This window comes from Myotis daubentonii, chromosome 4 (assembly GCF_963259705.1).
Source record: "Myotis daubentonii chromosome 4, mMyoDau2.1, whole genome shotgun sequence".
In the NCBI taxonomy this organism is placed as follows: domain Eukaryota; kingdom Metazoa; phylum Chordata; class Mammalia; order Chiroptera; family Vespertilionidae; genus Myotis; species Myotis daubentonii.
Genome location: NC_081843.1, coordinates 32,714,904 through 32,739,310, shown reverse-complemented (window position 1 = coordinate 32,739,310; position 24,407 = coordinate 32,714,904). Strand labels below are relative to the sequence as shown.

General features: G+C 41.6%; 1 protein-coding gene across 8 annotated transcripts in view; it reads left to right on the top strand.

Moving 5' to 3' along the window:
* The window catches only part of GTF2I (general transcription factor IIi), a 128,226-nt gene that overhangs the window by 23,363 nt on the left and 80,456 nt on the right, over window positions 1-24,407 (top strand). For all 8 annotated transcript variants that reach the window (XM_059693424.1, XM_059693423.1, XM_059693428.1 and 5 more), the window contains 4 exons: window positions 6,692-6,830; window positions 13,276-13,410; window positions 16,564-16,747; window positions 16,925-16,953. In XM_059693424.1, coding sequence (XP_059549407.1) covers window positions 6,692-6,830; window positions 13,276-13,410; window positions 16,564-16,747; window positions 16,925-16,953 — 487 coding nt within the window. The remainder of the gene's footprint in view (window positions 1-6,691; window positions 6,831-13,275; window positions 13,411-16,563; window positions 16,748-16,924; window positions 16,954-24,407) is intronic.

Below are 24,407 nucleotides of genomic sequence, written 5' to 3'. Positions count from 1 at the left end.
ATGGGAGAGAATCATTGATAGGCTGCCTCCTGCACGCCCCACACTGGGAATCTAGCCAGCAACCTGGGCATGTGCATTGATGACCTCTTTGTTCATAGGTCGATGCTCAGCCCTTGAGCCGTGCCGCTGGGCCAGAATATTCTTAACACATTGTTTGCGGGTAGTTTTTATCGCGCACTGGGCGCGGGCCATTTTTGCTAATTTTTTACACAAATGGCAACGTTCAGTAAAATTACGATAACTTTAGTTTACGTATTTATACGTTACCCGCATTCTACCGCTAGTCTATAAAAAACGTATTAATACGTGTCCCGCGCCGCTCTACTACCAGTCAACGGAAAACGTATAAATACGTTTCCCGCATACAATGTGTTAACTTCTCTAAATGTTTAATATTTTACATTTAATTTTAACTTTGTACCTACAAATATCTTAGGCAATCCCTTGTTTGCAGTGATTAACTTTGAATTTATGTGTAATATTTGAAGTTTCTCAGAATGAGTTGGTATATTATAATGTGGTACTGTTGTCTATAGTATCTGTATTAAAAAAACATCAGAATTTTGGGTCACAAGAGCATATTCAGTATTTTATACCCTTTATTTTATTGTGCTATGCATCAATAATTGTCCTTACCCTGCCACCTGATACCTAAATATGTAGTGTGTTAGCTCTTTATTTTCCAAAGACCTATATCGTATATAATTATAGCAAACTATTAGTATAATTTACTTATCATGTTTTTATGGATATGTAGCTGGAAACCTATTATTTGAGTTCATCCTGTATAATAAAAGGCTAATATATAAGTCGACCTAACAGTGGAATGACCAGTTGCTATGACACGCACTGACCACCAGAGGGCAGATGCTCAATGCTGGAGCTGCCCCCTGGTGGTCAGTGCGCTCCCACAGGGGAGCGCTGCTCAGCCAGAAGCCAGGTTCACGGCTGGTGAGTGCAGCAGCAGTGATGGGAGCCTCCCCTGCCTCCACATCAGTTGGGCATTCCCCCCCCCCCAAGTGCACGGATTTCATGCACTGGGCCTCTAGTAGATTTATAAAACATCAGATTTAGGTATTTTTTGACACATTGAAATTAAATATTGTGAGTAGGAGGAAGCTATGCATTTTCTTCTTTTAAAAAAATATTTTTATTGATTTCAGAGAGGAAGGGAGAAGGAGAGACAGAAACATCAATGATGAGAGAGAATCATTGATGGGCTACTTCATGCATGCCTCCTACTGGGGATCGAGCATGCAATCTGGGCTTGTGCCCTGCTGGGAATCAAACCATGATCTCATGGTTCATAGGTTGTACTCAACCACTGAGCCACGCTGATGGGGCAGAAGCTATGTATTTTCTGTGTTAAGTGTTAACTGGTATTAGTATTTAACTTCACAGGTCTCAGTATGACATAGTTTGTAGATTCTTTTTTGTTTTCCCCTTAGGGCAATTCTTTTTTCTGCTATTTAAGAATTTAAAAAAGTATCTCCTTAAAGAAAGAAATTTCAGAGTGGTTAGTGGCTACTTACTGTTATTTTCTGAGAGTCACTATTTCTGCCTTGTGATTATAAACTCAGCCAAATTTGGCCCATAATGTTAAATATTAATTTAGAGATTAAATCCTATTCTGTTGATACTAAAATATTTTCTTTCCTACTAATCTCTACATAGAATAATATAGGGTCACATAGGATCCGTTCTCTTCCGTCGAATATCTTTATAGTTTTCTCATCTTTGGCAGTCACTTTATTATTCTTAGTTTTTATTTAATCCACATGCAGGGTAAAAGTATCTCTCCTTATGTTCCTAGTTGTATATTATGAAGTATAATTATAGGTGTTTAGGTTGACTTCATTCTTTGCTTGGCCTATAGGTTTTCTTTTTTTTTCTTTTATTAATTAAATCTTTATTGTTCAGATTATTACAGTTGTTCCTCTTTTTTTCCTCCCTCACTCCCCACCCACTGTCCTCATCCATAGGTGCACGATTTTTGTCCAGTCTCTTCCCGCATCCCCCTCACCCCTTCCCCCCCCAAGAATAGTCAGTCAGTCCACTCCCTTTCTATGCCCCTGATTCTAGTATAATTACCAGTTTATTCTGTTCATCAGATTATTCACTTGATTTTCAGATTCACTTGTTGATAGATGTGTATTTGTTGCTCAAAATTTGTATCTTTACCTTTTTCTTCTTCTTCCTCTTCTTAAAGGATACCTTTCAGCATTTCATATAATACTGGTTTGGTGGTGATGAACTCCTTTAGCTTTTTCTTATCTGTGAAGCTCTTTATCTGACCTTCAATTCTAAATGATAGCTTTGCTGGATAAAGTATCTTGGTTGTAGGTTCTTGGCATTCATCTTTGAATATTTCTTGCCACTCCCTTCTGGCCTGCAAAGTTTCTGTTGAGAAATCAGCTGACAGTCGTATGGGTACTCCCTTGTAGGTAACTGACTTTTTTTCTCTTGCTGCTTTTAAGATTATCTCTTTGTCTTTTGCTCTTGGCATTTTAATTATGATGTGTCTTGGTGTGGTCCTCTTTGGATTCCTTTTGTTTGGGGTTCTCTGCGCTTCCTGGACTTGTAAGTCTATTTCTTTCACCAGGTGGGGGAAGTTTTCTGTCATTTCTTCAAATAGGTTTTCAATACCTTGCTGTCTCTCTTCTTCTGGCACCCCTATAATTCTGATGTTGGTACGCTTGAAGCTGTCCCAGAGGCTCCTTACACTATTTTCGTATTTTTGGATTCTTTTTTCATTTTGCTTTTCTGGTTGGGTGTTTTTTGCTTCTTCGTATTTCAAATTGTTGACTTGATTCTTGTGATCCTCTAGTCTGCTGTTGGGACTCTGTATAATATTCTTTATTTCAGTCAGTGTATGCTTAATTTCTAGTTGGTCCTTTATCACAACCTCAAGGGTCTCATTAGATTTCTTGTAGGTCTCATTAAATTTATCGGCAGTTTCTAGAAAATTCTTGAAAAACCTTAAAAGTGTGGTTTTGAACTCTATATACAGTTGTTTGCTTTCCTCCATTTCTGTCATTTGTGTCCTTTTTCTTTGTCTCCGCATTTTTTATGCTTTGCTGTGTCGATAGAGTGGCTTTCTGTGCTAAGTGTCCTCTAGGGCCCAGTGGTTCAGCCTCCCCAATTACCTGAGGAGGACACTCTTGGTGCACCCCCTTGTGGTCTTTGTGCACAGTCTTGTTGTAGTTAAGCCTTGATTGTTGTAGGTATCACTGGGAGGAATTGACCTCCAGGCCAATTGGCTGTGAGAATCAGCTGTGTCTGCAGTGGGAGAACTTCTGTGCTGGAGACACCCCTCCGGGGCAAGACTTGCTTCATTGGGGCTTTAGTGCTCACTGAGTCTGCCCCCTAAGTGCGTCCTTTGTGGTTCCACGGAGCTGCAAACTGGATGGTCCCACTCTGACCTCTGGGTACACTGGCTCCTGGCTCTCTAGGGAGGTGCTAATCTAGTCTCTGCCTTAGGCTATCCAGCAAAAGCCTCCCTGCAGGGCTTGGGTGGGGTGGGTGCCACGGGATCAACTGGGCCGGGCTAGCAGTTTTGGTTGCTCTCAGAGGCTCCACTTCTCAGTGTCTCAGCAATCGCTGCATGCCCCTCTGAGAGAAAGCTGCCCTGGAGTTCCGACCGATGCCAGATAGTCCCGCTTCTCCTGTATGAGTCTGGGTCCCCAGAGACTCGCCCAGAACTGGAGCTCAGAGCCTGAGACTCCCTCCCGTTTGAAAACGACAACCGCATCCTCAGCCGCCAGCCCGCTCCGTGTGCACCTCTGTACCTTAATATTTTACTTCCGCACTGCGCCTCCTCTGAGTCTTAGTATGCTTTTCTCTTTCCTTCTAGTTGTAGAATTTCCACTCAGCCAGCCTTCCTGTGGTTCTGGATGATGTCCGTTCCGTCTTTTAGTTGTATTTTTGAAGTGGTTGTTCGAGGCAGCAAACTCTGGTGTTTACCTATGCCGCCATCTTGGTTTCTCCGCCTATAGGTTTTTTTGATGTAATCCTTAGATAGTACATGAACTTTGCTTTGCTGTTTCATAAATACTGCCTTTGGTGACAGGGCTGTCCAAATAAGAGGGTGAATAATGCAGTAAAAATGCACTCTCATTTATCACAAAGTAAGTAATATACTATTACAGTGAGCAGCTTAAGTACATCTGATATAAATGTAGTGTAACAAAATTATAGTACAGCATGATTCTTCCTACTAGAAACAACTTTTGTTTCACCTCTAGGTAGGAAGTTCTCTACTATGGCTTTATAATACTTCAAAAGATTTCTGATCATTGCACTAAGTGTAACATTTATTTAAGATGATGTTTTATTATTTATTTATTTTAAAATACATTTTTATTTTTATATATATTTTTAGACTTTATAGTTCTATTAAAAATTTCACACATTGGTAATTCTTACTACTAATTAATTAAGGGAAAGATAAAATGAGCAGATTTTTTTTTTACATTCAATTTTGAATATTTAGTGGTGTTTTTCAGTTTTTTATTTTATGAACAACTTTTAAATATGTTACATGCAGTAAACCTTAATATTTCAAGAAAAATTATCTTAAGTATAATGTTACATGCAATAAACATTAATATATCAAGAAAAATGATTTTAAAGATGATGTTACAACATGCAATAAACACAAATTATTCAACGAAAATGATCTTACATATAATAATATTACATGGAATAACATTAATATTTCGAGAATAATAGGATTTTAAGTATAGTAATATTACCAAAACTGTACTAACATAGTATGATATCACAAAGTTGTAGGAAATATTAAAAATCTGCAAATAAAAGGATTACTTCTATTCTAGAATATTTCCCCCCCACCCCCGGCTCTATTTTTGTTCATCAGTTTGTGTTGTTCATTATATTCCACAAATGAGTGAGATCGTATGATATTTTATCTTTCTCCGACTGGCTAATTTCGCTTAGCATGATGCTTTTAAAGTCTATTTTGTCAGATATGAGTATTGCTACTCCAACTTTTTTTTCTTTTCCATTTGCATGGAAAAACTTTTCCATCCCTTCATTTTCATCCTGTGTGTGTCTTTTGTTTTGAGGTGGGTCTCTTACAGACAGCATATAGTTGGGTCATGTTTTTGTATCCATTCAGCTACCCTACACCTTTTGATTGGAGCATTTAATCCATTTACATTTAGGGTTATTATTGAGAGGAACTTATTTATAGCCATTTTAATTCTGTATGGCTAGGTTTCTCTCTCTGTTTCTTCTTCTCAGCAATCCCTTTAGCATTTCTTGTAATGCTGGCTTGGTGGTAATGAACTCCTTTAGCCTTTTTTTGTCTGGGAAACTGTTTATTTGACCATCTATTTTGATGGATAGCCTTGCTGGATAGAGTAATCTTGGTCTCAGATCCTTGCTTTCCATTACCTTTGAGTACTTCATGCCATTCCCTTCTGGCCTGTAGAGTTTCTGATGGGAAATCGTTGGCCTGTAGACTGAAGGGTCCTGGGTTCGATTCCCGTCAAGGATACATGCCTAGATTGTGGGCTCAATCCCCAAGAAGGGGGCATGTAGGAGGCAGCCGATCAATGATTCTCTTCATCATTGATGTTTCTATCTCTCTCTCCCTCTCTCTTTCTCTCTGAAATCAATAAAAATGTATTTTTAAAAATACACATAAAGATTTTGATTATTGTTTCAATGTTATTTTTAGGAGTGCTAATTGGAATCAGGAACATTTTCAATAAGGTTAACATGAAATAAATTATTGTATATTCATAAAATAGAATATTATGTTATATACTCTAAGATTTTAAGTAATATTTAATCTCTTAGGAATATACTTAGTAAACATCATTCTTAGTAATAAGTATCACACCTAAAAGTTATCCCAGTTGTGTATATATATGGAGAAACTTGTAGAGGTGGGATTATGTAGTGGGTGTTATGCTATGGCTTCCAGACCCTTCTGTAGGACTAAAGGCACCAATCACCCCAGCTTCGTGCATGTTAGAAGATCCCTTGCCCAAGATCTCTCCCCTTCTTTGGGAAGGACCATTCCAGCTCCAGAGCTCCCCTGATGCAGGTGCCGAATCCTGCTCCCCTCACACTTCACAGATGTTATTATTGAGAGTACTCTCCAGTAAGTCTGTGTGCATATCTTGAGTCCTTTTTTTGGGGGTGGGGGTGGGGATTCGGCCTTTAACAGATTACAAGAGGTCTTTGCCCTTTGTCTTATAAATTTTGTGTTTTCTTCTGTTTAAAATCAGGGTTAAAAACTACTAAAAAAGAGAAGTACCTTTAAAAAACGGGGACTTGTTTTGTGTGTAACGTTAAGGCCAGAAGCTAGGAACTTTATGTTTCCAGATTATATATTAAGACAGATTAAGTGATAAGGTGTTTTTTTTAGAATATATTTTTTATTGATGATTATAAAGAGGAAGGGAGAGGGAGAGAAATACAGAAACATCAATGATGAGAATCATTGACCAGCTGCCTCCTGCATGCCCCCTACGGGGCATCAAGGCTGCAACCTGGGCATATGCCCTTACCAGGAATTGAACCATAGCCTTCTGGTTCATAGGTCCACACACCTGAACCCTGAGCCAAGCCAGCCGGGTGATGAGATTTTTTATTCATCCAGCACAAACAATGTTTTTAACTTATATCTGTATATAACACTTCATTGTTTCTATCTCAGTGTAAAGAACTGGCCAAGTCCAAGGCAGAAGTGGCCTGCATTGCAGTGTACGAAACAGATGTGTTTGTTGTTGGAACGGAGAGAGGACGTGCTTTTGTCAACACCAGAAAGGATTTTCAGAAAGATTTTGTGAAATACTGTGAGTATTGTATTTTCATCTTTTGTATTTCATAAATATTAAACCTAAATATTTATGCATTAACACATGTGGTATTTTAAAGCAGAATGAGATTTATACTAAAAATATACTTTCTGAAATGTCCATGGAGACATTTCAAAAGGCTCAAAACAAATCACTGACATGGAAATATATAAGGGTATATACTGAAGAGTTTAAGAAAATGGTTAATTATACTCTGCTCCTAGCAAGGCATTACTCTGAATTGGTGAAACAGATTAAAGAGAAGGTAAATTTTGAATTGAGTTAAAGTTCTTACTCACATAAGGAGTTCTTTTCTTGATAGATAATAGGCGTGTTGAAAACAAGTCTGTGCATTAATTTTTTGTAAGCATGATACAAAGTTAAACAGGTCTCCTCAGCTCCCTCAATGGAATCAAGTTGTCAGTCTTCATTGAGTTCTGTGATCCTCCAATTGGGAGTTCATCCAGTTGGTAAACTTACTTGACACTGGAACCAGTGCAGTAGAGAAATTCACTGTAGGGTATTTATACCTATGGCCTTCTACAGTATGACAATTTTGTATCTGTGTTTAACCTAGCACTGTCCAGAGATTTTATATTAATTCTGTGACACAGCATTTTTTTTTAAACACAGAAAGAAAACAGCAATGGTTGGTATATTTATCTATATTGGCATGTAAGATATATGTTTTTAAGATCCAAATTTAAATTTCCATTATCAACTTAGATTAGGTTTCTTAATTCATTAATTTCATTTCTTGTGTTTTCAGTCCTTTATAAAAAATGTATTTTTCCCCTTCGCTATATGCCTTCCTCCCCACCCAGCTATGATCATTTAAATTTAATGGTAGTAATTTTTTTTTTCAATGACTCAAGAATAGTGGTGTAATTTGGCAACACTGCTAACAGAATACAGATTTTGTGATAATGTTCATTACAACAGTATAACTCATAATTCTGCTGAAATGAAAGCAAGAAAAAGAAACTATGGAATAAATGTAATAATTTACAAATTACATATGTTTTTATTTTATTACTTTTCCAAACATAACTAATCCATCATTATAACATCCAGATGTGCAATAATAACAACTGAATTTAGTAGTCTTTGATATTTTGCTGACTTCAGCTATATAAAAATCAGTTTTACATGTTTTTCCTCAGTTTTTTTTTATTTCAAGAAAAACGATTTAAAATATAATGTTACCTGCAATTAGCCTTAATATTTCAAGAAAAACGATCATAAATATAATAATGTTTCATGCAATAAACATTAATATCTCAAGAAAAATGATTTTAAATATGATGTTACATGCAATAAACACCAATTATTCAAGAAAAATGATCTTACATACAATAATATTATATGGAATAACATTAATATTTCAATAATAAAAGGATTTTAAGTATAATATTATTACCAAAACTGTACTAACATCGTATGATATCACAAAGTTGTAGGAAATATTAAAAATCTGCAAATAAAAGGATTACTTCTGTTATATTCTAGAATATTTTTTCCCCCACCCCGGCTCTATTTTTGTTCATCAGTTTGTGTTGTTCATTATATTCCACAAATGAGTGAGATCATATGATATTTTATCTTTCTCCAACTGGCTTATTTCGCTTAGCATCAGAGTAATCTTGGTCTCAGATCCATGCTTTCCATTACCTTTGAGTACTTCATGCCATTCCCTTCTGGCCTGTAGGGTTTCTGATGAGAAATCAGTGTCAGCCTTATGGAACTCCTTTGTAGGTAACATTTTTCTTTTCTCTTGCTGCCTTTAAGATTCTCTCTTTGTTTTTAATTTTTGGCATTTTAATTATGATGTGTCTGGGCATGGGTCTGTTTGGGTTCTTCTTGTTTGGTGTTCTCTGTGCCTCCTGAACTTGTGTGACTTTTTCCTTTACCAGGTTAGGGAAGTTTTCTACCATTATTTCTTCAAACACCTTCTCTATTCCTTTCTCCCTTTCTGCTTCTTCTGGCACTACTATCATTCTAATATTGTTCGTTTCACATTGTCCTACAGTTCCCTTAAGCTGTCCTCCTGTTTTTTAATTGTTTTTTCTTTTTGGTTCTCTGATTGAGTGATATTTTCAACTCTGTCTTCTCATTCACTGATTTGATCCTCAGCTTCCCCTAATCTGCTGTGTATTCCTTCCAATGTGTTCTTTATTTGTGTTATGTCATTCTTTATCTCAGACTGTTCTTTTTTCATAGTTCCTATATCTTTTTTCATGCTGTTGAGCGTTTTTAACATCATTACTCTGAACTCTGTTTCAGATAAATTTCTTTTTTTTTTTTAATATATTTTATTGATTTCTTACAGAGAAGAAGGGAGAGGGATAGAGAGTTAGAAACATCGACGAGAGAGAAACATCAATCAGCTGCCTTCTGCACAAACCCAACTGGGGAGGTGCCCGCAACCAAGGTACATGCCCTTGACCGGAATCGAACCTGGGACCCCTCAGTCCTCAGGCCGATGCTCTGTCCACTGAGCCAAACCGGTTAGGGCTCAGATAAATTTCTTATCTCTGCTTTATTTATCTCTTCTGGAGAATTCGCTAGTTCTTTCATTTGGGGTTTGTTTCCTCATTTTGGTTGTCTGTTTGAGTTTGTGACTACATTTTAGGTAAATCCTCTACACCTCTCAAGTCACACAGTGGTTCTCAACCTTCCTAATGCCGCGACCCTTTAATGCAGTTCCTCATGTTGTGGTGACCCCCAACCATAAAATTCTTTTTGTTGCTATTTCATAACTGTAATGTTGCTACTGTTATGAATTGTGATGTAAATATCTGATATGCAGGAAGTATTTTCATTGTTCGCGACCACAGGTTGAGAACCACTGTGTCTAGTGCAGGACAGTGTTAAAGTAAAGGCTGTTTCTGACTAATTGGATCAGGGAAAGACTCAAAACCTCCAGAGACTGCTTCTGTCTACGGACTTATAGGATTCTGACTTGAATTGCCCCCAGCCAATCATCCTCAGGGGTGGCATGAGTTTTTTCAACAGGGTGGGGCAGTTGCTTCTGTCTGGAGGCTAATTGTTACTTTTAATCTCTTAAGTGGCCTCAGGGCAAGGTGTTTTCCAATAAGGTGTGTCGACGTCTTCCTCCTCAGGCAAGGCAGATGTCTATGTGGGAAAGATGTCCTCTACTGTGTGAGGAAATGATTCAGTCCAGGAAACTTGGGATCTCTGCTTTCTGAGCTCTATCCCCCAAGTCCCCAGTCCTGGGTTCTGCTCTCACAGCTCCAGTCCACTTCACCCTCCCTCTGCCAGAGCATAAGGTGGGTGGCTCCACAGGGAATTTTTGTGGGTTGGCCTTTTAAGAGGGTGCCCAAACTTTCAGCTGCCACTCCCTGGTAGACAGCACCCCACTGCTTTTCACAGCCAGATGTTATGTGGGTACCCTCCTCAGTTTGGTGCTCTCGGCTTCGTATAGATCCCAGAGTTCTCAGTGGCAGCCCCCCACAGCTGAGACATCTCTCTGGAACTTCAGTTGCTGTCTGTGGGTGCCCCTCCAGCCCTTTCGTGCCTCTGCCCCTCCTACCAGTCTCTATGCCTTCTCCACCTTTGGTCCTTGGGTATCAGGGTTCTCTCCTGTGTGTTTTTCATTGATTATGCAGGAAGCCTTTCTATATTTCAGTTGTAATTCCAGCTTGCCAGTAATCTCTTTTTTATTTTTTTATTTAGTATCATTTTGAGAAAAATTCTTTTTTGAGAAAACATTTTCTTTTTCATTTTATTTTATTTTATATTTTATTGATTTTTTACAGAGAGGAAGGGAGAGAGATAGAGAGTTAGAAACACTGATCGGCTGCCTCCTGCACATCTCCCACTAGGGATATGCCCGCAACCCAGGCATATGCCCTTGACCGGAATCGAACCTGGGACCTTTCAGTCCGCAGGCCGACGCTCTATCCACTGAGCCAAACCGGTTTCAGCGAGAAAATATTTTCTGTTGTTAATCCTCACTGATCATATTTTTTTTAAAAAAGAAAATATTTTTATTGCCCTGGCTGGTTTGGTTCAGTGGATAGAGCGTCTGCCTGCAAACCAAACGGTCCCGGGTACAATTCTGGTCAAGGACATGTACCTTGGTTGCAGGCTTCTCCTCGGGACCGAAGCCTGCTCAGGGCTTGTGCAGGAGGCATCCAGTCTCTGTGTTTCTCTCACATCGATGTTTCTCTCTGTCTTTCCCTCTGTCTTCCACTCTCCCTAAAAATCAATGGGAAAAATATCCTTGAGTAAGGATTAAAACACACACACACACACACACACACACACACACACACACACACACACACACACTAGAGGCCCGGTGCACGAAATACGTGAACTCTGTGGGGGTGGGGCGGGGTCCCTCAGCCCAGCCTGCATCCTCTTGCAGTCCAGGAGGCCTTGAGGGATGTCTGACTGACAGGTTAGGCCTGCTCCCCATGGGGGCGGGCCTAAGCCGGCAGTTGGACATTCTTTTATTTTTATATATATATACACACACACACACATACATATACATATATTTTATTGATTCTTTTACAGAAAGGAAGGGAGAGGGATAGAGAGTTAGAAACATCGATGAGAGAGAAACATCGATCAGCTGTTTCCTGCACACCACCTACCAGGGATGTGCCCGCAACCAAGGTACATGCCCTTGACTGGAATCGAACCTGGGACCCTTCATTTTGCAGGCCGACACTCTATCCACTGAGCCAAACCGGTCAGGGCGAGTCGGACATTCTTAGGGCTGCTGTGGAGGTGGGAGAAGCTCACGCCACCGCTGCTGCGCTTGTCAGCCATGAGCCCTGCCTAGGGCTTCTGGCTGAGTGGTGCTCCCACTGTGGGAGTGCACTGATCATCAGGAGGCAGCTCCTGCATTGAATGCCTGCCCCCTGGTGGTCATTGTGCATCATAGCGACCAGTCGTTCAGCCGTTTGGTCGATTTGCATATTAGTATTTTACTATATAGGATATTGATTTCAAAGAGGAAGGGAGAGGGAGACAGAGATAGAAATATCAGTGATAAGAGAATCATTGACCAGCTGCCTCCTGCATGCCCCACACTGGGGATCAAGCCTGCAACCTGGGCATGTGCCTTGACCGATAATCGAACTGTGACCTCCTATTTCATAGGTCAATGCAGGTTGGACCAAGGATATTTTTTCCATTGATTTCTAGAGAGAGTATAAGAGAGGGAGACAGGCACAGGGAGAGAAACATGACTGGTTCCCTCTTCCGTGCACCCCGACCAGGGCCAGGGATCGAACTGGCATGCACCCCAACCAGGGCCAGGGTACGGGCCCTTGACTGTAATCAAACCCGAGACCCTTCAGGCTAAGGGCCGACAATCCAACCACTGAGCCAAATCAGCTAGGACTCATTTTGATAATTTTTAAGAATATGATTATGTTTGTGTATTTAAATTTATACTAATGTTGCTTTGATTATGTTTATATCAGCTGCCATCTGTCCCATGAATACCATAATTCCACTGGCAGCTGTATTTATATTCTTGTTTCCTTTATTGCCTTGCTTATGTGGTTCTCCAGTGGTTAGAACTAAGAATTAGGAGAATTGTCCTCAGTTGTAAATTGTAGTCCCTCCCTATTAGTATTCATATTTTCTTTTTAAAATCCTTTTTTCTTTATTAATAGAGAGAGAAAGGGAGGGAGAGGAAGAAATATCAATGAGAGAGACCCATGGATCAGCTACCTCCTACACACCCCATACTGGAAATCGAGCCTGCAACCTGGGCATATGCCCTGATGGGGAATTGAACTGATGACCTCTTGGTGCATGGGAGGCTAGCTTTTATTTATGTATGTATATATGTATGTATGTTAATCCTCGCCCAACGATATTTTCCCATTGATTTTTAGAGAGAGTGGAAGAGAAGGGGAGAGGTAGAGAGAAACATCAATGTGAGACACACATTGATTGGTTGCCTCCCACATGGTCCTGACTGGGTCCAGGGATTGAAGCTGCAACTGAGATACGTGCCCTTGGCCGGGAGTTGAACCAGAGACTCTTCAGTCTGCAGGCCAATGCTCTACCTGTGAGCCAAACCTCTTAGGGGCTAGTTTTTTAAAAATATATTTTTATTGATTTCAGAGATGAAAGGGAAGGAAGAGAGAGAAACATCAATGATGAGAGAGAATCATTGATTGGCTGCCTCCAGCAAGTCCCACACGGGATTGAGCCCGCAACCTGGGCATGTGCCCTGACCAGGAATCGAACCATGACCTTCTGGTTCATATGTTGATGTTCAACCACTGAGCCACACAGGCTGGGCAGCTTTTTATTTTTAAAGATTCCTTCCCTTTTTTCCCCTGTCTTTATGTAATACATAATTAATGTTAGAATATAAGAAAAATATTCTTACTAAAAGCAAGATATTCAAGTAATGGATACTGGCCTTTGTATATCATTAATTTTACAGGTGTTGAAGAAGAAGAAAAGGCTGCAGAGATGCATAAAATGAAATCTACAACCCAGGCAAATCGGATGAATGTAGATGCTGTAGAGATTGAAACACTGAGAAAAACAGTTGAGGACTATTTCTGCTTTTGCTATGGTAAGGTTATACACTTGAATTTTCTAAAAGATACATTATTTAATTGAGTTTTCTAAGAACATACAACACACTTTCACAAATTGAATGAATGAATTTCTAAATATTGGATTAACATTAGGGTCAACCTTATTTTCTATTTTCAGTTTCAAAGAACTCAGAAATAAATATAGCTATTAGAACTGTGCTTTTTTTTTTTTTTTTAGAGCAGGTTTAGATTTATATCCAAATTAAGAGGCAGGCACAGAGATTTCTCATATAACCCTTGCCCTCACACATGCATAGCTGTGTACTATCAGTATCCCCCAGCAGAGAACCTGCATCGGCACATCATAATCATCAAAAGAGAATTATTTATTTTTGACATGGGTGCTAATTTCCTGAAAAACCACCTTTTGTAAATCCAATTATGTGATAAAGAAAGCTCTTCTAAGAAAACACAAATGGGCAGAGGGCGAAGATATAGGTTATACTGGATTTTATGTAAAATTCTACTCTGTGTAATGGAGTTTCTATCATCTATGGCAGCGGTTCTCAACCTGTGGGTCGCGACCCTTTGGCGTTCGACCGCCACAGGGGTCGCTTTAGACCATCCTGCATATCAGATATTTACATTACGATTCATAACAGTAGCAACATTACAGTTATGAAGTAGCAACAAAAATAATTTTATGGTTGGGTCACAACATGAGGAACTCTATTTAAAGGGCCAGAAAGTTGAGAACCAGTGATCTATGGACTCACTGCCTTGTACTCACTGGCAGCCTGACAGAATACAGTTCATTAGTAAACATACGTTGTGTTCGTCTAATAAATTTTCAGTAAGAATATTAGCCCAAAATTGCCTCGTTTATGGTAACAGTTGGATTTGTTGAGCTTCCATGTTCTGAGGCTGAATTGATATGGAAAGATTGTGTTATGCCAGAGTGAGGCTATTGTGAAGAAAGAGAATAATGGGAGAAATCAGCCATTGATTATTCCTCTCCTTTTGTGTAGGTTTTATATAAATATCTTATGTACTTTCATCATGGCCCTTTGGATTTAGAATTTCTTTTTTTTTTTTTTTTAATTAAATCTTTATTGTTCAGATTATTACATTTGTTCCTTTTTTTTCCCCCCATAACTCCCCTCCTCCCAGTTCCCGCCCCACCCTCCGCCCTCACTCCCCACCCACTGTCCTCATCCATAGGTGCACGATTTTTGTCCAGTCTCTTCCCACATCTCCCACACCCCTTTCCCCCCCAAGAATAGTCAGTCCATTCCCTTTCTATGTCCCTGATTCTATTATAATCAACAGTTCATTCTGTTCATCAGATTATTTATTCACTTGATTCTTAGATTCACTTGTTGATAGATGCATATTTGTTGTTCATAATTTGTATCTTTACCTTTTTCTTCCTCTTCCTCTTCTTAAAGGATACCTTTCAGCATTTCATATAATCCTGGTTTGGTGGTGATGAACTCCTTTAGCTTTTCCTTATCTGTGAAGCTCTTTATCTGACCTTCAATTCTGAATGATAGCTTTGCTGGATAAAGTAATCTTGGTTGTAGGTTCTTGGTATTCATCACTTTGAATATTTCTTGCCACTCCCTTCTGGCCTGCAAAGTTTCTGTTGAGAAATCAGCTGACAGTCGTATGGGTATTCCCTTGTAGGTAACTGAGTTTCTTTCTCTTGCTGTTTTTAAGATTCTCTCTTTATCTTTTGCTCTTGGCATTTTAATTATGATGTGTCTTGGTGTGGTCCTCTTTGGATTCCTTTTGTTTGGGGTTCTCCGCGCTTCTTGGACCTGTAAGTCCATTTCTTTCACCAGGTGGGGGAAGTTTTCTGTCATTATTTCTTCAAATAGGTTTTCAATATCTTGCTCTCTCTCATCTTCTGGCACCCCTATAATTCTGATGTTGGTACGCTTGAAGCTGTCCCAGAGGCTCCTTACACTATCCTCGCATTTTTGGATTCTTTTTTCATTTTGCTTTTCCGGTTGGATGTTTTTTGCTTCCTCGCATTTCAAATCATTGACTTGATTCTTGCGCTCCTCTGGTCTGCTGTTGGGCGTCTGTATAATATTCGTTATTTCAGTCTGTGTGTGCTTAATTTCTCGTTGGTTCCCCAATATAAGATCGAGGGTCTTATTAGTTTTCGTGTAGAGCTCATTAAGTTTATCGGCAGCTTCTAAACAGTTCTTGAGAGACCTTAAAAGTGTGGTTCTGAACTCTATTTCTTCCATTGACAATTTTGTCCTGTTTCTTTGTCTCCGCATTTTGTTATGCTTCCTTGGTGCACCCCCTAGTGGTCTTTGTTCGCAGTCTTATAGTTAAACCTTGACTGTTGTAGCTAATCCCAGGGAGGGTTTGACCTCCAGGCCAAGTGGCTATGAGAATCAGCTGTGTCAGCAGTGAGAGAACTTCTGTCCTCTAGGGAGGTGCTAATCTAGCCTTTGCCTGAGGCTATCCGGCAAATGCCTCTGTGCAGGGCTTGGGCGGGGCGGGTCACACAGGATCAACAGGGTGGGCCGGAGAGAGCAGTTATGGCGGCTCTCAGTCCTGTCCCCAGGGGCTCTGCCTCTCTGAGTCCCAGCACCCGCTGCAAAGCTCGGAGAGAAAGCTGCACTCGCTCTGACCGAAGCCAGACAGTCCCGCTTCTCCCGTTTGAGTCTGGGTCCCTAAAGACTCGCCCGGATCTGGAGCTCAGAGTCTGCGACTCCCTCCCGATTGAAAACGCCAACCGCGCCCTCCGCCGCCAGCCCGCTCCGCGCACTCCGCACCTCAGAATTTGACTTCAGCACTGCGCCTCCTCTGAGTGTCCGTGTGCGTTTCTCTTTCCTCCTAGTTGTAGGACTTCCACTCAGCCAGCGTTCCTGTGGTTCTGGGTGATGTCCCTTCCGTTTTTTGGTTTCACTTTTGAAGTAGTTGTTCAAAGCAGCAAACTCCGGCGTTAACCTATGCCGCCATCTTGGTTCTCCTTGGATTTAGAATTTCTGCTAACAAGAGAGTAGAGCCCTATAGTTTTTCAAAGTAGTTTGGAAATCAGGTATTACAAGATAGCATGAATGCCACTTATTGAGTCAAGATAAACTAATGGTTTAGTTTTTTAAATCTTAACATTTAATGATTTTTATCTTCTTTTCCTCTCACCTCACCACTGTCCCTCACCCCAGGGAAAGCTTTAGGAAAATCAACAGTGGTGCCTGTTCCATATGAGAAGATGCTGCGAGATCAGTCGGCTGTGGTAGTGCAGGGGCTTCCAGAAGGAGTTGCCTTTAAACACCCTGAGAACTATGATCTTGCAACTCTGAAATGGATTTTAGAGAACAAAGCAGGGATTTCATTTACCATTAAGAGGTAAAGTACTATTCTCCCTTGCCCACCAACAGTTTATTTATATAAAATTGAATATTCAGCTTATTTTAATACATTTTAACAATTCATGTTTACTGTAGAAGTCATTTAAATTTATGCTTCACAATAATTTTTGTTTGTGTATTCATCTATCATTTTTTTGGTTTTGTTTTAATGCAGACCTTTCCTAGAGCCAAAGAAGCACCTAGGTAAGTGATTGCTTTACTTACCCAATAGCTGAATGGGTCCCTAAACCTGTTTTTGCCAAATTTAATACCTTATAATGATTTCTCTTTTACTTTGTTTGAGAATATGATGTAAGAAATTTTGGAGTGGGGTATTCTGATATTTATATAAACCAGTGAAAAGTCTTTGAGCTAAAAAAGTAGAATTGATTTGGTTCTGCTTCTTGCTTTATGATGTGTATTCAAGGTTTTATGTTTGTAATATATAAGATCGTATACTGGCATGTGCCCTCATTTCTAAGAATTATGAGTATGATTTAACTTACCTAATGTTTATAGACCAGGCATGGAATTATTAGGCACAAGATTGGGTGGGGAGAGAATACACAACTCTGTAAGTGTTAAAGCTTTTAAGGTCTGGTAGTCTAATGGAAAAGATAAAAAGTCCATAAAGTCATCATAGCAAGAACATAAGGTACACACCACAGGAATGGTTAGAGAAGGTACTGTGGAAGTGTGTTGGAGAAAGGATTCTTTCATAGCCCCAGAAGGCTTTCATGAGAAAGAGGGCTTTAAGAGGGACCCTTTAAACCCTGGCTGTTGTGGCTCAGTTAGTTGGGGGGTGTTCTCTGCAGGCACTATACGGCTCCTAGTTTGATGCCAATCAACGTTAGGCTTTCACATTGATGTGTCTTTCCTCTCTCTCTCTCTCAAAAATCAATAAACTATTCTGAGAGAGAGAGAGAAAGGAGGGGGGGGGGGGAGAGAGAGAGAGAGAGAGAGAGAGAGAGAGAGAGAGAGAGAGAGAAAGAGAAAGAAAGGATGGGCTCTTGAAGAAATGAGGAAGGATTTTTTTTGGGGCGGGGGCGGGGGCAGGGGGGCGGGGAAGTCCAGCCATTCCATTTGAAGGGAAAATTGATATTTAGAAGACTGACACTCTTTGGAGCCAAGCTTATTTGAGACTTTTGAAAGGAAATAACCATTATTATTGACAACTTCTTAACTGATGTAAGGATGAAAGGACAATAATGTATAGATACCCAAACATATTTTGTTTTCTCTTAAATAATCTTTATTTTGTTCTCACCATGATGAAAAGATTATTTTTTTAGAAGCTTTATTGAGGTGTAATTGACATGCCAAAAAATTCACCTGTTTTAAGTACATAATTCAATGAATTTTGGAAAATGTACAATTAAAAAAGTTTAAAAAAGATTTCTAAACACTGTCACAATCTAATTTTAGAATATTTTCATCATCCCATCTCTTATTTCATAAATGTTATATAAATGAAATATTCAATGTTTCCTTTTGTTAAAAAATATATTTTTACTATTGATTTCAGAGAGGAAGGAAGAGGGAGAGATAGAAACATCAATGATGAGAATCATTGATCGGCTGGCTGCCTCCTGCATGCCCCCTCCTGGGGATCGAGCCTACAACTAGGCATGTGCCCTTGATTGGAATCAAACCCAGAACCATTGAACCCCCAGACTGACTGACACTCTATCCACTGAGCCAAACCAGCTAGGGCAGTATGTTTCCTTTAGAAATTGGCTTTTTCACCCAACATAATTCCTTAGAGATTCATCCAGGTTGTTGGGTATATCAAATAGTTCTTTCCTTTTTATTGCTGAATATTAAGTACTAGAGGCCCAGTGCACGAAATTCATGCAAGAGGCTTGGCCCTCGCAGCCCCAGCTGCCTTGGCCAGCCCTTGCAGCCCCTCGCAGCCCCGGCTTCGTCCGGAAGGTCTTCCAGATGGTCGTCTGGACAGTTGTTCAGCTGTTTGGTCTAATTAACATATTAGCTCTTTATTATATAGGATTCCAGCATATAAATATACCACCCATTTATCCATTCATCAATTGGTAGACATTTAAATTTTTCCTACTTAGCTATTATTAACAACTAGAGTCCCAGTGCATGAAATTCGTGCACTGGTAGGGTCCCGAGCAGCTGCTGGCTGGGTACTCCCTCCCTTCCCCTGGCTGCCTGCCGCTGCCACCATCAGCCAGGGCCTCCCTCCCTTCCCCCTGCCGGCCCTGCCCCCGCCCCCTGGTCGAACTCCTGGACCAGCTCCTGGTCGAGGGGATTTGCATACTACGCTCTTATTATATAGGATAATACTATTAATGTAATTAAACAAGTTTTTATCTGCATGTATACTTGAATTTCTCTTGGATATGTATACTTAGGAGTAGAAGTGCTGGGTCATAGTGTAATTTTTCATTTAACTAAGAAACTGCTAAACTGTTTTCCACAGTGACTGTACCTCTTTATGTTCTTAGTAGCATCATTTGAGGGTTGAAGTTTCTCTACATTCCTTTGGTTTTTGCCATCCTCATGGGTGTGAAATGGTTTCATTGTGGTTTTGGTTTGTGTAGCCCTAATTACTAAAGTTGAGTATCTTTTCACGTGCTTATTGGCCATGTATGTATATTCTTTGGAGAAATGTCTATTTATATTCTTTCTCCATGTTTTAATTGGTTTATTTATATTTTTATTATTGAGTTGTAAGAGTTCTTTATATATTCTTCCTATAAATATTTTCTTTAATTCTACAAGTTGCCGTTTTACTTGCTTGATAATGTTCTTTGAGGAAGAAAAGTTATTAATTTTTATGAAGTTCATTTTACTCTTATATCACTTGTGCTTTTGACATCAATATCTAAGAAACTGTTGCCTAAACCAAGGTCAGGGAGATTTCTTATGTTTTCTTCTGTTAAGTTTTGTAGCTTTAGTTCTTACATTTAGATATCCTTTTAATTTTGGGATAATTTTGTTATATGGTACCTGGTAAGGGTATACATTCATATTTCAATTGTGCTAGTGCAGTTTGCTAAAAAGACTATCCTTTCCTCCAGAATTGCTTTGGCATCTTTGTTAAAAGTTAGTTGACCATAACTGTTTATTTCTGGACTTTCTACATGGTGAATCGTACTATATGTGACTCAAGACAGTTTATTTATTTGCAATCTGCATGCTTTTAAAAATAATTTATCTTTATTATTGAAAGTATTGCAGTGTTCCTTTTTTCCCTCCATTGACCCCCTCCCTCCCAGCCCCTACCCTCCCTTCCCCCCAGGTCTTCACCACACTATTGTCTGTGTCCATGGGTTATGCATGTAAGTTCTTTGGTTAATCTGAATACTTTTTTTAATTTTTTATTTTATTTTTTAAAATATATTTTATTGATTTTTTACAGAGAGAAAGGGAGAGAGACAGAGAGCTATAAACATCGATGAGAGAGAAACATCGACCAGCCGCCTCCTGCACATCCCCACTGGGGATGTGCCCGCAGCCCAGGCACATGCCCCTAACTGGAATCGAACCCAGGACCCTTCAGTCCGCAAGCTGACGCTCTATCCACTGAGCCAAACCGGTTTCGGCCTTGAATACTTTTTATTTTTTAATTCTGTTGCTTGGGCTAGAATAGCCAATACAATATTTTGCCTTGTCCTAGATATTGGCTGGAATTCATTCAGGTTTTCACCATTATGATGTAGCTGTTGTTTTTTTGTATGGCTTTTTTAAGACTGAGAAAGAAAAGTTTTCTTTGTCACGTTTAAAATTAAAATTCAGATGTTTTCATCATCAGTATTTTTTTTCCTTTAAGTTTTCTAGGTTAGCCTTAGTCTGCCATTTGTATTTTGTGAAATTTTTTATTCTAGAAACTCGTTTTGAAACGTTGGGGCCTGGTCATTAATTAAAGATTATAGGGTGTTTTATAATGAGTAGTCCGAGTAGATGGGTCTGTATGGTTCGGCTTCTTTGCCATACCAACTCTCAAAGTAATTGAAAAGTTGCGATTGGTATTGTTCAGTGGTTAGAAGGTTGGCCTGTGCACCGAAGGGTCTTGGGTTTGATTCCCGGTCAAGGGCGCGTACCTGGGTTGCAGGTTTGCTCCCCAGCCCTGGTTGGGGCTCAGGTGGCAACCACCAGATGTGTCTCTCTCACATCAATGTTTGTTTCTCTCACTCTTTCTCCCTCCTTCCTTTCCTCCCTCCCTTCTGCTCTCCCTAAAAATCATTGGCAAAAAAATATCCTAGGGTGAGGATTTAAAAAAAAAAGTTGTGATTGTAATGGGATTATATTTTCTACTTTAATATAATTTATGTCCAGTAAGCCACACACATTTAAAGTGTACAACTTGATAAGGTTTGGCACTGTGAAACTATCACTACAATCAAGATAGTGAACATATCTTTCATCCCAAAGTTTTCTTACACCCCTTGGTAATTCCTCCATCTGCTCCTACCCTTGTCCCCAGGCAACCACTGTGCGGAAATTCTAGATTTGTTTGCATTTTCTAGATATCTACACTAATAAAAGAGAAACATGGTAATTGGCGTACGACCGCTACTCTTTTCATTGGCTAATCAGCGAGATATGCAAATTAACTGTCAGCCAAGATGGTGGCCGGCAGCCAGGCAGCTTGAAACTAACATGAGGCTTGGTTGCCTCAGTGACGGAGGACTCCAACGTTCCCCGCCTGCGTCTGCAGGCCTCCGAGCGGGCAGTTTAAGAAACTCTGTAACAAATACCGCCAGACTTCAGCCAGCAGATTCGCAACATTGTAAGCAAAGGCCAGAAACCTACTTTCAGCCGCGGAGGCCTAAGAGCTGGAGCTAAGCCTCAAGCTAAAGCTGTCCCAGAATAAAAAGAAAAAAAGGAGCAGTTGGGAGCTTCAGTCACCCACATCCTGAAAACAGCCCTCAGCCCCTCACCCAGACTGGCCAGGCACCCCAGTGGGGACCCCCACCCTGAAGGGTGTGTGACCAGCTGCAAACAGCCATCATCCCCTCACCCAGGCTGGCCAGGCACCCCAGTGGGGACCCCCACCCTGATCCAGGACACCCTACAGGGCAAACCAGCCGGCACCCAACCGTGCACCAGGCCTCTATTCTATATAGTAAAAGGGTAATATGCCTCCCAGCACCGGGATCAGTGGAGCCATGAGGCCTCCCGGCACCGGGATAAGCATGACAGGGGGCAGTGCCCAAACCCCCTGATCGCCCTGCGGCTCTGTGTGTGACAGGGGGTGGGGCCACAACCTCCCTATCTGCCCTGCTCTGTTTGTGACAGGGGAAGGTGCCCCAACGCCCTGATCAGCCCTGCTCTGTGCCTGATAGGGGGGAGCTCCCCAACCCCCCCCCCCCCCACGGGCCCTGCTCTGTGTGTGACGGGGTAGAGCCATAACCTCCCCATCGGCCCTGCCCTGAGTGTGAGAGTGGCGGTGCCCCAATCCCCTGATTGGCCCTGCTCTGTGCGTGACAGGGTACAGAGCCCCAACCCCCTGATGGGCCCTGCTCTGTGAGTGACAGGGGGCAGTGCCCCAACCCCCTGATTGGCCCTGCTCTGTGCGTGACCGAGGGTGGCGCCGCAACCTCCCCATCGACCCTGCCTTGAGTGTGACAGAGGACGGTGCCCCAACCCCCCAATCGGCCCTACCCTGATCATGACTGAGGGTGGCATCACAACCTTCCAATCTCCCTGCTGTGTGCATGACGGGGCGGCGCCCCAACTCCCCAATCAGCCCTGCTCTGAGCACGACCAGGGGCTGCACCTAGGGATTGGGCCTGCCCTCTGCCACCCGGGAGCAGGCCTAAGCCACCAGGTTGTTATCTCCCGAGGGGTCCCAGACTACGAGAGGGCACAGGCCGGGCTGAGGGGACCCCCCCCCCCCCGAGTGCATAAATTTTTGTGCACCGGGCCTCTAGTTTTAATATAAATGGAGTCATATAGTATGTACTCTTTTCTTGTTTGATTTCTTACTTTGAGATATCCAGGTTGTTTAATGTATCAATAGTTATTGTTTTTCTATTGCTGAGTAGTATTCCATTGTATATACACTACAATCTGTTTTACTTATTCACCTGTCCATGAAAATTTGAGTTTCCATTACTTGGCTATTATAAAGAAAGTGCTATGAATATTTGATTTCAGATATTCATGTGGAGATATATCTATATATCTATATCTATATCTATATCTAATCTACATCTATATCTAGAGGCCCAGTGCATGAGATTCGTGCACTGTGGGGGGGGGATCCCTCAGCCCCCAGCCTGCACCCTCTTGTAGTCCTGGAGCCCTGGGGCAGTGGTGGGCAAACTCATTAGTCAACAGAGCCAAATATCAACAGTACAATGATTGATATCTCTTTTGAGAGCCAAATTTTTTAAACTTAAACTATATAGGTAGGTACATTGTTATTAACTTAATTAGGGTACTCCTAATCTGGCCTTTGCTAAAAACGTCCTCAATCTGATTGAGGTGCGTTCGCTGAGGTCAACCCCTTCCAACTCTCCCATCCACACTCGTCTTGTATACTTTTTTCGTCTATCTTTTGTCACCTGTGTGCGAGTTGTGGACACGACTAGCTCTAACCACTGCACAATGAGACTGCTGACTGACTGGCTCACTCAACTCGTGCATGAATGGCGCGCGCCTCCCCCACGCTGCGTATCCCACGGCCCGCCTGCGCCGTATCTCCCATCGCCGGACTGAACGACATCCCCCACTTCTTCTAACGCCACTTCTTCAAAATAGACTCACCCAGGCTGAAAACCAACTTATGCGCATGGGCCACGCAGTTTCAATCACACTGTACATGTGCACCCACACGTGGTATTTTGTGGAAGAGCCACACTCAAGGGGCCAAAGAGCCGCATGTGGCTTGCAAGCCGCGGTTTGCCAACCACTGCCCTGGGTGGTGGGGGGGGATGTCCGACTGATGGCCAACAGTCAGACATTCTTAGTGCTGCTGTGGAGGTTGCTCCCGCCTCCGCCGCTGTACACTGACCACCAGGGGCAGCTCCTGCATTCAACGTCTGCCCCCTGTTGGTCAGTGCGCATCATAGCGACCAGTCATTCCCCAGGCGGTCAATTTGCATATTAGCCTTTTATTATATAGGGGATTTACACTAATAAAAGAGAAAAATGGTAATTGGCGTACGACGATACCCTTTTCATTGGCTAATCAGGGCTATATGCAAATTAACTGCCAACTATGATTGGCAGTTAACTGACAACTAAGATTGGCAGTTAACTGCCAACAAGATGGCGGTTAATTTGCATATGTAGGCACAATGCAGGGAGGTGAAAGGGAAAGCAGGAAGAAGCCCCCTGCCACTGACAGTGATCAGAAACCCAGGGGGGAGCTACGAGCTGGGGGGCAGGGCAAAGGCGGCCCTGGGGCCGCCTTTGCCCTGCCCCCCAGCTATGATCGGAGAATCAGGTGCCTTTTCCGCCCTGGCCAGTGATAGCAGGAAGTAGGGGTGGAGCCAGCGATGGGAGCTGGACACGGTCGAAGCTGGCAGTCCCGGGAGCTAGGGGTCCCTTGCTTGGGCCTAAAGTGGAGCCCACGATCTCGGGGCCGCTGCAGCTGCGGGTCCCCGCTGCCCGAGCCGGACGCCTCAGCCAGAGGCATTAGGCCTGGGCAGGGGCGGAGCCTGCAACCGCGGGGAGCTGGG